The 13610-nt window shown below is 44.8% G+C and overlaps 1 protein-coding gene across 1 annotated transcript; it reads right to left on the bottom strand.

The window, feature by feature from the left end:
* Nucleotides 1–6268: 6268 nt before the first annotated feature.
* On the bottom strand, nt 6269–7176 carry AHSP (alpha hemoglobin stabilizing protein). The gene is made up of 3 exons (XM_049904543.1): nt 7099–7176; nt 6851–6929; nt 6269–6637 (listed from the first exon to the last, which is right to left on the bottom strand). The coding sequence occupies exons 2-3, from the start codon at nt 6923–6925 to the stop codon at nt 6434–6436; spliced, it is 279 nt and encodes a 92-aa protein (XP_049760500.1). The 5' UTR covers nt 6926–6929; nt 7099–7176; the 3' UTR covers nt 6269–6433.
* Between the last annotated feature and the right edge of the window lie 6434 nt (nt 7177–13610).

The raw sequence follows: 13610 nt of genomic DNA, 5'->3' as shown, positions 1-13610 counted from the left end.
AAGCTGAGAGGGCAGGGCTGCCATGCTCAAGGGACAGAAGGGGTGGGGTCGCCGCTCAGATGGACTAGGAGAACTGGGCCACCTAAAGCTGTGGGAGCAGAGTTGCCATTCTAGAGGGCCTGGAAGGTGGAGCTGAAGCCCAAGGCTGAGGGGTCTCCGCCCAAAACCCAGAGGGCGTGGCCAACACTCAGAGTCTAGAGGGTGGGGCCATTGTCCAGATGGCCCCAAAGAACAGACGATTATTTTCAAGACTTGAGAGCTAAAGTAAAATTTTCTGCTGGATTTTAGAATTACTGGGTGCCCTTTATCCCTTCTTTTCCTCCAATTTCTCCTGTTTGTAATGGAAATGTCCATCTTGTGTCTATTCCACCATTGTACTTTGGGAACAGATAACTTGTAGTCTAGATTTCACACGTTCACAGATGAAAAGGAATTTTGCCCCAGGATGGGATACACCTAAAGTCTCTCCTATATTTTATTTAGATGCTTCAGGAGATGAGATTTTGGACTTGGAGCTGATTTAAGACTTTTGTGTTGCTGTGATGGGGTGAATGTATTTTGCATATGGCAAGGACATGAATTTGGGGGAGCCAAATGGTGGAATGTTATGGGTTGAATTGTGCCCCCCAAAAATATGTGTTGTGAATCCTAAGCTATATGCCTGTGGTTATAATCCCATTTGGGAATGGGTTGTCTTTGTTATGTTAATGAGCAGGATTAGTATAGGGTGTATTTTGAGTCAACCTCTTCTGAGATATAAAAGATTAAACATGCAAGCTAGAGAAGCCAGGATCAGGGAAGATAGATGCCAAGACACATGGAGATCTCCAAGGAGCCAGGAAACAGAAGCTGAAGAGACAAGGACATTCCTCTAGAGTCAACAGGGAGAGAAAGCCTTCCCCTAGAGCCAGCACCATGAATTTGAACTTCTAGACTCCTAAACTGTGAGAAAATAAATTTCTGTTTGTTAAAGCCATCCACTTGTAGTATTTCTGTTATAGCAGCACTAAATAACTAAGACAGAATGTTAGTGAGGGTCTTGGTTATAGTCACTAGGAGGATAAAAGTTAAGGTCGTGGTCAGAATTGGGGACATAATAAGGATCAGAGTCAATGTCATAGATAGTTTAGGGTCACAGTGAGGTCAATTTTAGGGTCAGGGTAAGATTCAGGTTGAAGGTCAGGGTCAGGAAAGGTTCAGGGTCTAGTTCAGGATCAGGGTCAATGTGAGGATGAGAATAAAAGATAGTATCACAATGAATATCAGAATCAGAGTAATAGTGTTAGGGTAAGGGTGAAGTTCAGGGTCATGTCCTATGTAGTGGTGTGGGTCTAGGGTCTTATTTAGACTGAGGGTCACGGTCAACTATGGTTCAGAGTTAGGTTTAAGGTCAAGGTGGGTGAGTCAGGATGAGGATCAGATCAGGATCAGGGTAAAAGTGAGGGTCAGGTGGGGTTCAGATTCAGGATGAAGGAGAGAAAGGGTCAGATTAAAGATCCAGTTCACGGTCAGGTTCAGGTAGAGCATGAAATAAGGTTTAGATCAAGGTCAGGGTCTGAGTCAGTTGAGGGCCAGGGTGAATATAAGGATATGTGTAAGGATCAAGGTCAAGTTAGGGACACAGTAAGGCTCATAGTAGTGTCATGGTTTAGTTCAGCGTCAAGATCAGGTTCATGGTAATATTTAGGATAAGGATTAAGTGGAAATTAATGTTCAGGGCCAATGTCAGGGTAAATGTCAGTATTAGGTAAGGTTCAGAGTCAAGGTCAGGCTAGGGCGAGTGTCAGCATAAATGTCTCAGTAAAGATAACAGTCACTGTCATGATGTTACAGTCAAAGTCAGCATCATGGTGAAGGTCAAAGTGAGGGTTATGGTAAGGGTCAGTATCATTTTGAGGGTTGGGGTGAATGTCAGTGTAAGGTTAGGGTCAGAGTCCATATGAGGATCACAGGTTCAGCATAGGGGTCAAAGTGTGAGAGTTAGGTCAGGGTGCAGTTGTGGGTGAGGATCAGAGTCAGATTCTGGAGAAGGATCAGGTTCACAGTCAAGGTCAGGGTCAGAATCAGGGTGAGGCCCTGTGTGAAGGTCAGTGTCTGTGTGGGGGTCAAGGAAAGGAGTAGGGTGTAGGTAAAGCTCAGAGTGAGGTTCAGGGTCAGTGTCATGATGAGGATCCAGGTCATTGTCTGGATGAAGGTTAGGATCAGATTCTGGATCATGGTCAGTGTCAGAGTCAAGGACAGTTTGTCAGGGTCAGGTTCTCTGTCAGGGTGAAGATCAGGGTGAGTAGCAGGGTGAATATCAGTCTCAAGATCAAGGCCAAAGTCAATGTGAAGGTTACCGTCAGTGTCAGGGTCAGTAGGAAACTCAGGATAAGGGTCAGGTGAGCATCAAGTTCAGGGTCTGGGTAACAGTGATGGTCTGGATCAGGTTCTGGGTGAATGTCAGGTTCTGAGACAAGTTCAGGGTCAGAGAGAGTTAGGGTGAAGGTCAATATCTGAGGGTCAAATTGAGGAGAAGGTCAAGTTGAGGATAAAGGTCAGATTAAGGGTCAAAATCAGTGTCAGCGTCAATATGAATATCAGAGTCAGGACCAAGGTCAGATTGGGGGTAATGTTAGGGTCAGGTTTAGGGTCTAAGTCAGGTAAGCTTCAAGATCAAGATCAGTATCAGGGTCAGGATAAGGGTGGTGTCAAGATCAGGATCAGCTTCATGATCAAGGTCAGAGTTGGAATGATCATAGTCAATGTTAGGGTGGCATCAAGGTCAGAGTCAGTTGAGAGTCAGGATCATGGAGAGGGTGGATATAGGGTCAGGAAGAGGGGGAATCCAACTCAAGGTCAGGGTCAAGCTGATAGTAAGATTAGAGTCAGAGTGAGCATAGTATCAGGATGATAGTGAGGGTCAGGTTCAGGGTAAGTGTCAGGTTCGGTATGAGGTTCAAGATGAGGATCAGCATGAATGTCAGGGTCTTGATGAGGGTCACAGTCAGGGTAAGTGTAAAGGTCAGTGTGAGGGTGAAGGTTGTAGTCAGGGTTAGAGACATTGAGAAGTTCAATATCTTTATTAAAGTCAGGGTCAGAATAAAGGTCACATTCAAAGTAAAGGTCAGGTTAAAGTTCAGTTTGATGACAGTGTCAGGGTGAAAGTTACGATCAGGTAAGTTTTAGGGTCTATTTCATGATCAGGGTCAGTGTGAGGGTAGTGTCAGGGTCCGCTTCAGGATCAGAGTCAAGGTCAGGTGTTTGTCAGGGTCAGGATGTTAGTCAGGTACTAGGTGATGGTTGGGATCAGGATAAGGGTCAGGGTAAGGGTCAGAGTCAAGTTTATGGTCAAGGAGGTAAAGGAGAGAGTCAAAATAAGGGTAAAACTGTCAGGGTCAAGGTCAGGTGAATGTCAGGTTCAAGGTGAGGGTCAGGGTCAAAGTGAGGATGAAAGTCAGATACAGTTCAGAGTGAAGGTGAGGGTCAGGGTGAAGGTCAGGTTCGGGGTCAAGGTGAGGTTCAAATTCAAGGTCAGGTTCAACGTCAGATTAAGAGTATGAGGGTCTGGGGAATTGTCAAGTTTATAATCAAGATCACAGTGAGGGTCAGATTGAAGATCAGGGTGAGAATTTAGGGTTAGGTGCAGGTCGGTGTGAGGGTCAAGGCAAATGTCAGCATCAGAGTGTGGGTCAGCTTCGGCATGGGATTCCAGTCTCTATTATGATGATGATTAAGGTTGGTGTCAGGGTCAAGTTGAGGGTCTGGTTCAGGTTCAGCAAAAGTTTCAGAGTCAAGATCAGAGTCCTGAGGGTCAGATTCAGGGTAAGTGTCAGGGTAAGAATTAGGTAGAGGTTCAGGGTTGGGATCAGAGTCCAGGTGAAAATTAGAATCAGGTAAGTTTAAAGATCAAGTTCAAGATCAGGATAAGTATGAGGGTAGTGTCAGGATCAAGGTGATGATCAGGATCAGGGTAATGTCATGGCCAGGGTTAGGCTCAGGGACAGATTCAGGTAAGTCCCAGAGTGAGTGGTCAGTGTCAGTGTCAGGGTGATGTGAGGGTCAGAGTCAATTTAGTGTGATGGTCATAAAGATGAGGTTCAGGGACAGGGAGAGGGGTCAGGTGCAGAGTGCAATTCAAAGTCAAGGAAATGGCCAGGGTCAGGGTCCAGGTGAAGAACAGGGTGAGGGTGTCCAGGTCAGCTTCTAGGTCTGGGTCAATGTCAGAGTGCCTGACAAATCAGGGAGAGGGTTATGTTGAGCATGACCGTCAGGTTTAAGGTCAAGATGAGCATAAGTGTCAGTCAGGGTCAGGTTTTTGAAACTTCTCAATTTTATAATTTTATGGAATGGTTGAAATAGAGTTTAGATGTTGAACTTCCCATCCACTGTAGGTATCTTTTCTACAGTATACCTAATAATTAGTCCCCAGGTGGTGCACACAGTTAATGCACTCACTGCTACCAGAAAGGTGGAAGGTTCAATTCCACCCAGAAGCACCTCAGGAGAAAGACGTGGCAATCTACTTCTGAAGAATCAGCCAGTGAAAACCCTATGGCGCACAGTTCTACCCTGACACACATGGAGTCGCCATCAACACCACGGCAACTGGTACTTGTACCTGATAATTAACACTTGAGGAGTGCTTATCTCACCAGCTCCCAAGGCTGAATAGTTCTAAATTTATGGAAAGTTCATTAATTAAGCCAAAGTAGCTTCCTACCGTTCTTTTCAGTTCCAAACCATACAGCAATAGAGTAAACCAATTTTTTCATGTGATCCCTTGGTCACGCTCCTCCACTCATGCATACTAATCCAGGACGTTTTGCAAAAACGAGGCTTGTAACTGTTGTCCCACCTGAACGGGCCCTGGGTCTCCATTACCCGGCTGAGATTTCCTTAGGGGTGCAGTGAGGAAAGCCACTGTAGAGGACAGCCACTAACCACACCTCATAGGGGTTAGATGCCTAGTTCTCTGGGAGGCTGCTACTCTCTTGCTGGGCCTGGGGTCGCCTCTCACCCCAAAGGTGGAAAGATACCTGTACCTATTCCCACTGGGCCCTTGACCAGACTGCGGAGGCCCTAAAACCAAAAATCGGAGGCGGAGGCGCACACAGAAGTGAGCGGAAGACTCGCAAGAGATGGGAAAGAAGAGAATCTCCCCTCAGACTCAAATTTCGCGCGCTTAATAAAGAACTTAGAAAAAAAACAGCGAAAGCGCCCCGCTGCCTCCCAGGCGCGCGCCTGCGCGGCATTTGATTGGCCAAATCCTGGAGCTTCCCACCTCACAATCGAGCCACGAGCACCCTCCCTCTGCTCCACGCGCCCCCTGCTTTGTGTTGGGTACCGCGCATCCAGGGGGTCCCTCCTCATTCTCCCATCACCTTCATTTCGTTTTTTAAAAAAAGCATGTGAGCCTGGCCGTGCCCTGATTCCTCCCTTGTTGTTGGGTGCTGTTGAGTCGGTTCGACTCATAGCAACCCAATGTACAACAGAATTCAGGGCTTGGAGGTCGGGAAGAAAGGGGGTCCAGTCCGGTGAGTGACAGAAGGTTGGGGGCAGTGGGGAAGATGGTTTTGTCCCTCTGCTTCCCAATCCTGGAATCTGGGCAAGGAATAGTGGAGCCAGAGGTAAGGGGTTTCCCTGCTGAAAAATGAGGGCCTGGATGGATAGTTCCCAAAAATCTCTTCCAGCTCTAAACTACTGCAATACTCTGGGGTACCTGGGAGGTATTCTGCAGTAGTTTTTAGAGTCAGAAGATTCTAGAAGTTTGCTCAAGCTGGAGCTAAGGACAAAAAACCCATTGCCGTGGAGTCGATTCCAACTCATAGTGACCTTAAAGGACAGAGTAGAACTGCCTATAGGGTTTTCAAGGAGCACCTAGTGGATTCGAACTGACAGCCTTTTGGTTAGCAGCTGCAGCTGTTAACCACTACTTCACCAGGACAGGGACTGGAAAATCGAGGAAGGTGAACTCATGATTCCACCCGCAAGACTGGGAAACGTCCAGCTTTCTGCTGGACAAGCACATCACAGGACCACAATGCCTGTAAACCTCCAAAACACCACCCTCCTTTTCTTAACCAACGCTTCCAGCCATTGCCTCGCCTCCCCCAACTCCCCCCAGCACTTTCTCTGTAGACCCGGTCTACCAGACTGTTTAAGTACTAGCCCGTGGTTACTTAAGGCTGCTGACCTTTGCTCTAAGGAATTAAGTCTCCAAGATCAGATCTAGGATGCAGGGCTAAAAATAAAGGCCCAGCTGCCTCCACAAGTCAGGGACAGACACTCAAAGAAGAACACATTTGTCTTTATTGAGGTGTGATGGTAGAGTAGCACCATGAAGGAGCACAGCCTGAGGACATGGAGAACATAAAGCCAGGATTTGGGGGTTTCTTAGAGGTGAAGGCCTAGATCGCTGGGCTAGGAGGAAAACAGTGGGCCATTTGGATGCTCACAGGGTCTTCAGGAAGTCTCTATATTTGGTCAGGAAAGGGTTGGCCAGAGTGTTCAGCCCTTGTTGAAGTTCCTGCAGAGCCCTATCCTGCTCTTGCTGCTCCCCAGTCATCTTCTGCCTGTAATAGTTGATGTAGAAGCTCATCCAGTCATTCACCACAATTACCATGGCTTCTTCAGGGATAGGATTATCACGCATGTCCTGGGGGTGGGAGGGAGGAATGTGGTCAACAATGTGATCGAGGAATATAGGATAGGAAATAGTCCCCAGAAAGTCACATCCTCTTTCCTCCGCTTTGTATTCCCTGTCTTGAGTTGTTTCCATCAATTCCACCATTACTCTTCCAACTCCATATTATTATCCCTCACCTCCTACTTTCCAGGCCCGTCCTTTGAAATGGAGTGCCAAACTTACCTGCTGATTCAGCAGAATACTAAATTCCTTCATTCCTGTGGAAATGAGATCCTTATTGGCCTGAAGAAGGGCCATCTACCTGGTAAGAGAAAGAGGTAGAATTTAAGTAACATTTTCCCTTGTCCTTGGATATCCACCGCCCCCCTCCAACACCACCAATCCTTGGTGACCTTCAGGGCCACCTCCCCTCTAACACTTTTCAAAGCCTGCTCTGTTCTGAGATGCTATTTCTCCCAGGTAGGGCTCACCATCTGGTGAACGGTGCTGTGTGTTTCACCCTCACTCTTCAGGGTATGTATGTCTCTCTGTGCCAACCTAGATGTAGGCAAGGAATCAAGTGTCAGCGTAGGAGGGAAACACCCTAAGTCTAGGTCCTGAGAGAGAATGATAGGTCACCCTGGGGAGGGGAAGCAGGGAGAGGCTTCCCTGAAGTTGGAAAGATAATGAGGCCAAGAAAAAGAGATAAGTGAGCAGACCCAGAAAATACAAGAACCAAGGCAGGCCCGCATCCCAGTACCCAAACTTTTAACACTAAAGAAACTAACATTTATTGAGGCCCTGTTACATGTCAGGCCCTTTGAAATCACAACACTGTGATGGCAATTATTCTTTCATTTCATGGATGGTTTGTTAATAGCTGTTTACATTTATTCAGCAGATCCTTTATGCTAGGCACTATTTCAAACACGTATTGAGGTATTTATCTTTATAAAAACCCTATTAGGTATTTGTTATGGATTGAACTGTGTCCCCCCAAAATATGTGTTGTGAATCCTCACCCTAACCTGTGGTTATAATCCCATTTAGGAATGGGTTGTCTTCGTTCTGTTGAGGAGGCAGTCTTAGTGTAGAGTATGTCTGGAATTAATTTCTTTTGAGATATAAAAGAGCGGATTAAGCAGAAATGAGAGAAGATAGATTCCACACCACATGAAGATCACCAAGGAACCAGGAAACAAAAGCTGAGAAGAAACAAGGACCTCCCCCCAGAGCCCGTAGAGAAAGAAAGCCTTCCCCTAGAACTGGCATCCTGAATTTGCACTTCTAGCCTCCTAAACTATACAAAATTAAAAGTGTTAAAGCCACCTACTTGTGGTATTTCCGTTATCTGCAGCACTAGATAACAGACTGTACTGTTATTAGCCACTTTTTGCAGATGACCCTGCCCAGCTGCACTCCACAAGAATGGAGATGTATTTCTTGTTCTCTACATATCACCAAGTACTCACTAAAGCAGAAATACTCTTTTTCTTCTTTTTAAATGTTTGTCCTAATGGTTTTCATTTTAGTAGATTTTGTTTTTCAAATTTCAAAGTTACTACATGAAATAAGTGAAAAAATACAAAAGTGTACACTGAAAAAGTTGATTATTTTTGCTCCCCACTGAGGTAGTGATCATTAAAGTTTTGTGCGTTTCCGGTCATACCTTTCTCCACTCAAAAGCCAATATTCATAAGCACCTACACACTCATAGAGGTTTGTCGATTTGCTTTTTTTAAATGTATGGTGTTTTCTTAATGTGGGGGATCAGTGGTTCAGTGGTAGGATTTTTACTTTCCATGAGCGTTGCCTGGATCCCATTCCCAGCCAATGTACCTCATTCACAGCCACCGCCCATCTGAGAATGTTGCTATGATGCTGAACAGATTACAGCGGAGCTTCCAGACTAAGATGGACTAGGAAGAAAGGCCTGGCAATCTACTTCTGAAAATCAGCTAATGAAAACCCTATAGATCACAATAGTCCCATCTGCAATAGATCATAGGGATGTCTCAGGACCAGCTAGTGTTTTGTTACATTGTGCATGGGGTTGCTGTGAGTCAGGAGTCAACTCAACAGCAGCTAACAATAACAGCTTAGTTAACATATAGCAAAATTAACTTCTTTTTGGTATGTTGTGTGCTGTCAAGTCGATTCCAACTCATAGCAACTCTATGGACAGAGGAAAACTGCCCCACAGGGTTTCCAAGGCTGTAACCTTTACAGAAGCAGATTGCCACATCTTTCTCCCAAGGAACAGCTGATGGGTTTGAACCACTGACCTTTCAGTTAGCAGCTAAGTGCTTAACCACTGCGCCACCAGGGCTCCTTTCTTTTCAGTATACAGTTTATGAATTTTAACATAAAAAAATATAGATTAATTTAACTACCTCCATAATAAGGATACAGGACATTTTCATCACCTCAAACTCTAGACCCCTTTGTAGTCACACTCACCAACCAAACCCAGTGCCGTTGAGTCAATTCCGACTCATAGCGACCCTTTAGGACAGAGTAGAACTGCCCCATAGAGTTTCCAAGGAGCTCCTGGCAGATTTGAACTGCCGACCCTTTGGTTAGCAGCCGTAGCACTTAACCAGTAGGCCACCAGGGTTTCCATGTCACACCCACACCCACCCCTAAATCAGGGTTTCTAGCCAGTTTGGAACAGACACAAAGGAGAGCAGCATAGGAGTTGCATAGCAACCAAATCTGTTAGCCAGCGGATTTTGACCTGAGTAGAAACTAAGAGCCCAGGCCGCTAACCAAAAGGTTGGCAGTTCAAATCCACCAGCTGCTCCTTGGATACCCTATGTGGCAGTTCTACTCTGTCCTAGAGGGTTGCTGTGTGTCGGAATTGACTCTACGGCACACAACAACAACAACCAGAAACAAACAGCTGTGGTTTGCTCAAAGATGGCAATCAACACTGCTTTGAATGTGTATCACTCTCCAGAGTCCTGCCAACAATCCGGTCTACTGCATCAGGCTCCTGAAACTTTAGGGATCCATACAGAAGATTGGATTATTGGCAGGACTGTGGAGAGGAACAGATATTCAAAGTAGGCAGTCAGCTGCCATCTTTGAGTGGAGCACTGCCCTGTTTCCCATTCAGGTCAAAATCTGCCAGGCAACAGATTTGGTTGCTATGCAGTGCTTACACTGCCTTCATTTATGTAGGCAGTTACTGAACAATTCCTGAACCCTTCCCAACTGGCTCAAAGCCCTAACAACCACTGATCCATCAAAAAAGTCACTATAGTTTAGTATTTTTGAGAATGTCATATAAATGGAATCACACAGTATGCAACCTTTTGAGACTGACTTCTTTCGCTCAGCATGATGCCTTTGAGGTTCATCTAAGTTGTTATGAGTATCAGTAAGACAGCCATTTTCGTTGCTGAGTAGCATTCCATTGCATGGGTGTACCACAGTTTGTTTATTCATTCACCCATTGAAGGACATTGGATTGTTTGCAGTTTATGGCAACTATGAATAGAGCTGCTATAAACATTTATGTATAGGTTTTCGTGTGAACATGTTTTCATTTATCTAAGGCAGAAAATATTTGCTACCACTGGGAAAAATATTTACAATACAGTCTGACAAAGGAGATGTATACAGAATTTATAACAAACTCTTACCACTCAATGACACAAAAAATCCTATTTTTTAAAGAAGCCAAAACTCAAAGAGTCCATGAGAAAATTTCTAGAGCTAATAAAAGAATTTAGCAAAGTTGCAAGATACAAGATGCAGTGCAATGAATTACTTAATATGGCCTTTCTAGCCATAGTCTTTATAAGTCCTACCAAATGACTGGCTGGAACTATGCAAATGAGGTGCTTGTGGCCCACCAAGGGGATTGGATTGCTTGCTAATAATGAAAATAGGCTGCATGGCACCCTTGTAGGGGTGGGACCATGCAAATAAAGTGTATGGAACCCTAATGAGGGGATTGGACAGCTTTGCAAAAAAAAAAAAATTTTTTTTTTTTCTGGGTTTTACTAGGCTTAAGGGGAGACAGAGAGAGAGAGAGAGAGTGGAGCTGTAACATGGAAGACAGCAAGAGAGAGTGGCATGAGACAGCAGGAACCAGAGAACAGTGCAACACAGCCGCAGTGGGGCTAGGAGTTATAACAGAGCTAAGAGTTATAACACTTGCCCAAGAAGGCCCCCAGCATAGCTTGGTGGCAGCAAGGCCTCAGGAGAGCTGGCGACAGAGGACGAGAAGATGCTGTTCTGATCCAGGAACTGTGTCCTGAGTTGTTCCTGTTGCTTCCAAGTTTATCCTGATCCCAAGTTGTGCCCTGTTACTTCCCTAATAAACCACTTAACTATAAGTACAGTCTGTGAGTTCTGTGAGACATTGCAGTGAATTACTGAACCCAAAGACAGGAATGAGAGTACTGAGGAGCAGGGAGTAGTTGATGTTAGGGACAATGGAGTGGTGGAGCAGTCTGGAAAAGTTGGACATTTGGGACATCTTTAACCTCCGCCTCATAAGAACCAGCTTTGTGCTGATCCTTATAAAAGAAATTACTTACTTACAAGGTCAACAAACAAAAATCTGTTGAATTATATACACCAACAATGAGAGATCTAATAGGGAAATTAAGGAAACAATTCCATTTACAATACCATCTAAGAGAATAAAATGTTGTTGTTAGGTGCCGTCAAGTCGGTTCCGACTCATAGCAACCCTATGCACAACAGAACGAAACACTGCCCCGTTCTGCGCCATCCTTACAATCGTTACGCTTGAGCTCATTGTTGCAGCCACTGTGTCAATCCACCTCGTTGAGGGTCTTCCTCTTTTCTGCTGACCCTGTACTCTGCCAAGCATGAGGTCCTTCTCCAGGGACTGATCCCTCCTGACAACATGTCCAAAGCATGTAAGATGTAGTCTTGCCATCCTTGCCTCCAAGGAGCATTCGGGCCGCACTTCTTCAAAGACAGATTTGTTTGTTCTTTTGGCAGTCCATGGTATATTCAATATTCTTCACCAACGCCACAATTCAAAGGCGTCAACTCTTCTTCGGTTTTCCTTATTCATTGTCCAGCTTTCACATGGATATGATGTGATTGAAAATACCATGGCTTGGGTCAAGCGCACCTTAGTCGTCAGGGTGACATCTTTGCTCTTCAACACTTTGAAGAGGTCCTTTGCAGCAGATTTGCCTAATGCAATGGGTCTTTTGAATTCTTGACTGCTGCTTCCATGGCTGTTGATTGTGGATCCAAGTAAAATGAAATCCTTGACAACTTCAATCTTTTCTCCATTTATCATGATGTTGCTCATCGGTCCAGTTGTGAGGATTCTGTTTTCTTTATGTTGAGGTGCAATCCACACTGAAGGCTGTGGTCTTTGCACTTCATCAGTGAGTGCTTCAAGTCCTCCTCACATTCAGCAAGCAAGGTTGTGTCATCTGCATAACGCAGGTTGTTAATGAGCCTTCCTCCAATCCTGTTGCCCCATTCTTCTTCATATAGTCCAGCTCCTCGGATTATTTGTTCAGCATACAGATTAAGTAGGTATGGTGAAAGAATACAACCCTGACACACACCTTTTCTGACTTTGAACCAATCAGTACCCCCTTGTTCTGTCCGAACAACTGCCCATTGATCTATGTAAAGGTTCCTCATGAGCACAATTAAGTGTTCTGGAATTCCCATTCTTTGCACTGTTATCCATAGTTTGTTATGATCCACACAGTCGAATGCCTTTGCATAGTCAATAAAACACAGGTAAACATCCTTCTGGTGTTCTCTGCTTTCAGCCAGGACCCATCTGACATCAGCAGTGATATCACTGGTTCCATGTCCTCTTCTGAAACCGGCCTGAATTTCTGGCCGTTCCCTGTCGATATACTGCTCCAGCCATTTTTGAATTATCTTCAGCAGAATTTTGCTTGCGTGTGATATTAATGATATTGTTCTATAATTTGTACATTCGGTTGGATCACCTTTCTTGGGAATAGGCATAAATATAGATCTCTTCTAGTCAGTTGGCCAGGAAGCTGTCTTCCATATTTCTTGGCATAGACGAGTGAGCACCCCCAGCACTGCATCTGTTTGTTTGAAACATCTCAATTCCATCAATTCCTGGAGCCTTGTTTTTTGCCAATGCCTTCAGAGCAGCTTGGACTTCTTCCTTCAGTACCACCGGTTCCTGATTATATGCCACCTCTTGAAATGGTTGAATATCGACTAATTCTTTTTGGTATAATGACTCTGTGTGTTCCTTCCATCTTCTTTTGATGATTCCTGCGTCATTTAATATTTTCCCCATGGAATCCTTCACTATTGCAACTCGAGGCTTGAAATTTTCTTCAGTTTCTTTCAGCCTGAGAAACGCCGAGCGTGTTCTTCCCTTTTGGTTTTCCCTCTCCAGCTCTTTGCGCATGTCATTGTAATACTTCACTTTGTCTTCTCAAGAGGCCCTTTGAAATCTTTTGTTCAGTTCTTTTACTTCATCAAATTCTTCCTTTTGCTTTAGCTGCTCGACGCTCAAGAGCAAGTTTCAGAGTCTCCTCTGACATCCGTCTTGGTCTTTTCTTTCCTGTCTTTTCAGTGACCTCTTGCTTTCTTCATGGATCATGTCCTTGATGTCATCCCACAACTCGTCTGGTCTTCAGTCACTAGTGTTCAATGCGTCAAATCTATTCTTGAGATGGTCTCTAAATTCAGGTGGAATATACTCAAGGTCATATTTTGGCTCTTGTGGACTTGCTCTGATTTTCTTCAGTTTCAGCTTGAACTTGCATATGAGCAATTGATGGTCTGTTCCACAGTCGGCCCCTGGCCTTGTTCTGACTGGTGATATTGAGCTTTTCCATCGTCTCTTTCCATAGATGTAGTCAATTTGATTTCTGTGTGTTCCATCTGGCGAGGTCCATGTGTATAGTCACTGTTTATGTTGGTGAAAGAAGGTATTTGCAATGAAGAAGTCGTTGGTCTTGCAAAACTCTATCATTTGATCTCTGGCATTGTTTCTATC

Source organism: Elephas maximus, chromosome 12 (assembly GCF_024166365.1).
Source record: "Elephas maximus indicus isolate mEleMax1 chromosome 12, mEleMax1 primary haplotype, whole genome shotgun sequence".
NCBI lineage: Eukaryota > Metazoa > Chordata > Mammalia > Proboscidea > Elephantidae > Elephas > Elephas maximus.
Note: the sequence above shows the minus strand (reverse complement) of the source record. Positions and strands in the feature narration are given on the sequence as shown.

Excerpts from the sequence above, each read along its gene's own strand:
- AHSP (XM_049904543.1), bottom strand. The coding sequence starts at position 6,925 with ATGGCCCTTCTTCAGGCCAATAAGGATCTCATTTCCACAGGAATGAAG. Across the intron at positions 6,638-6,850 it reads GTATTCTGCTGAATCAGCAG|GACATGCGTGATAATCCTAT; the intron begins GTAAGTTTGGCA and ends TCCCACCCCCAG.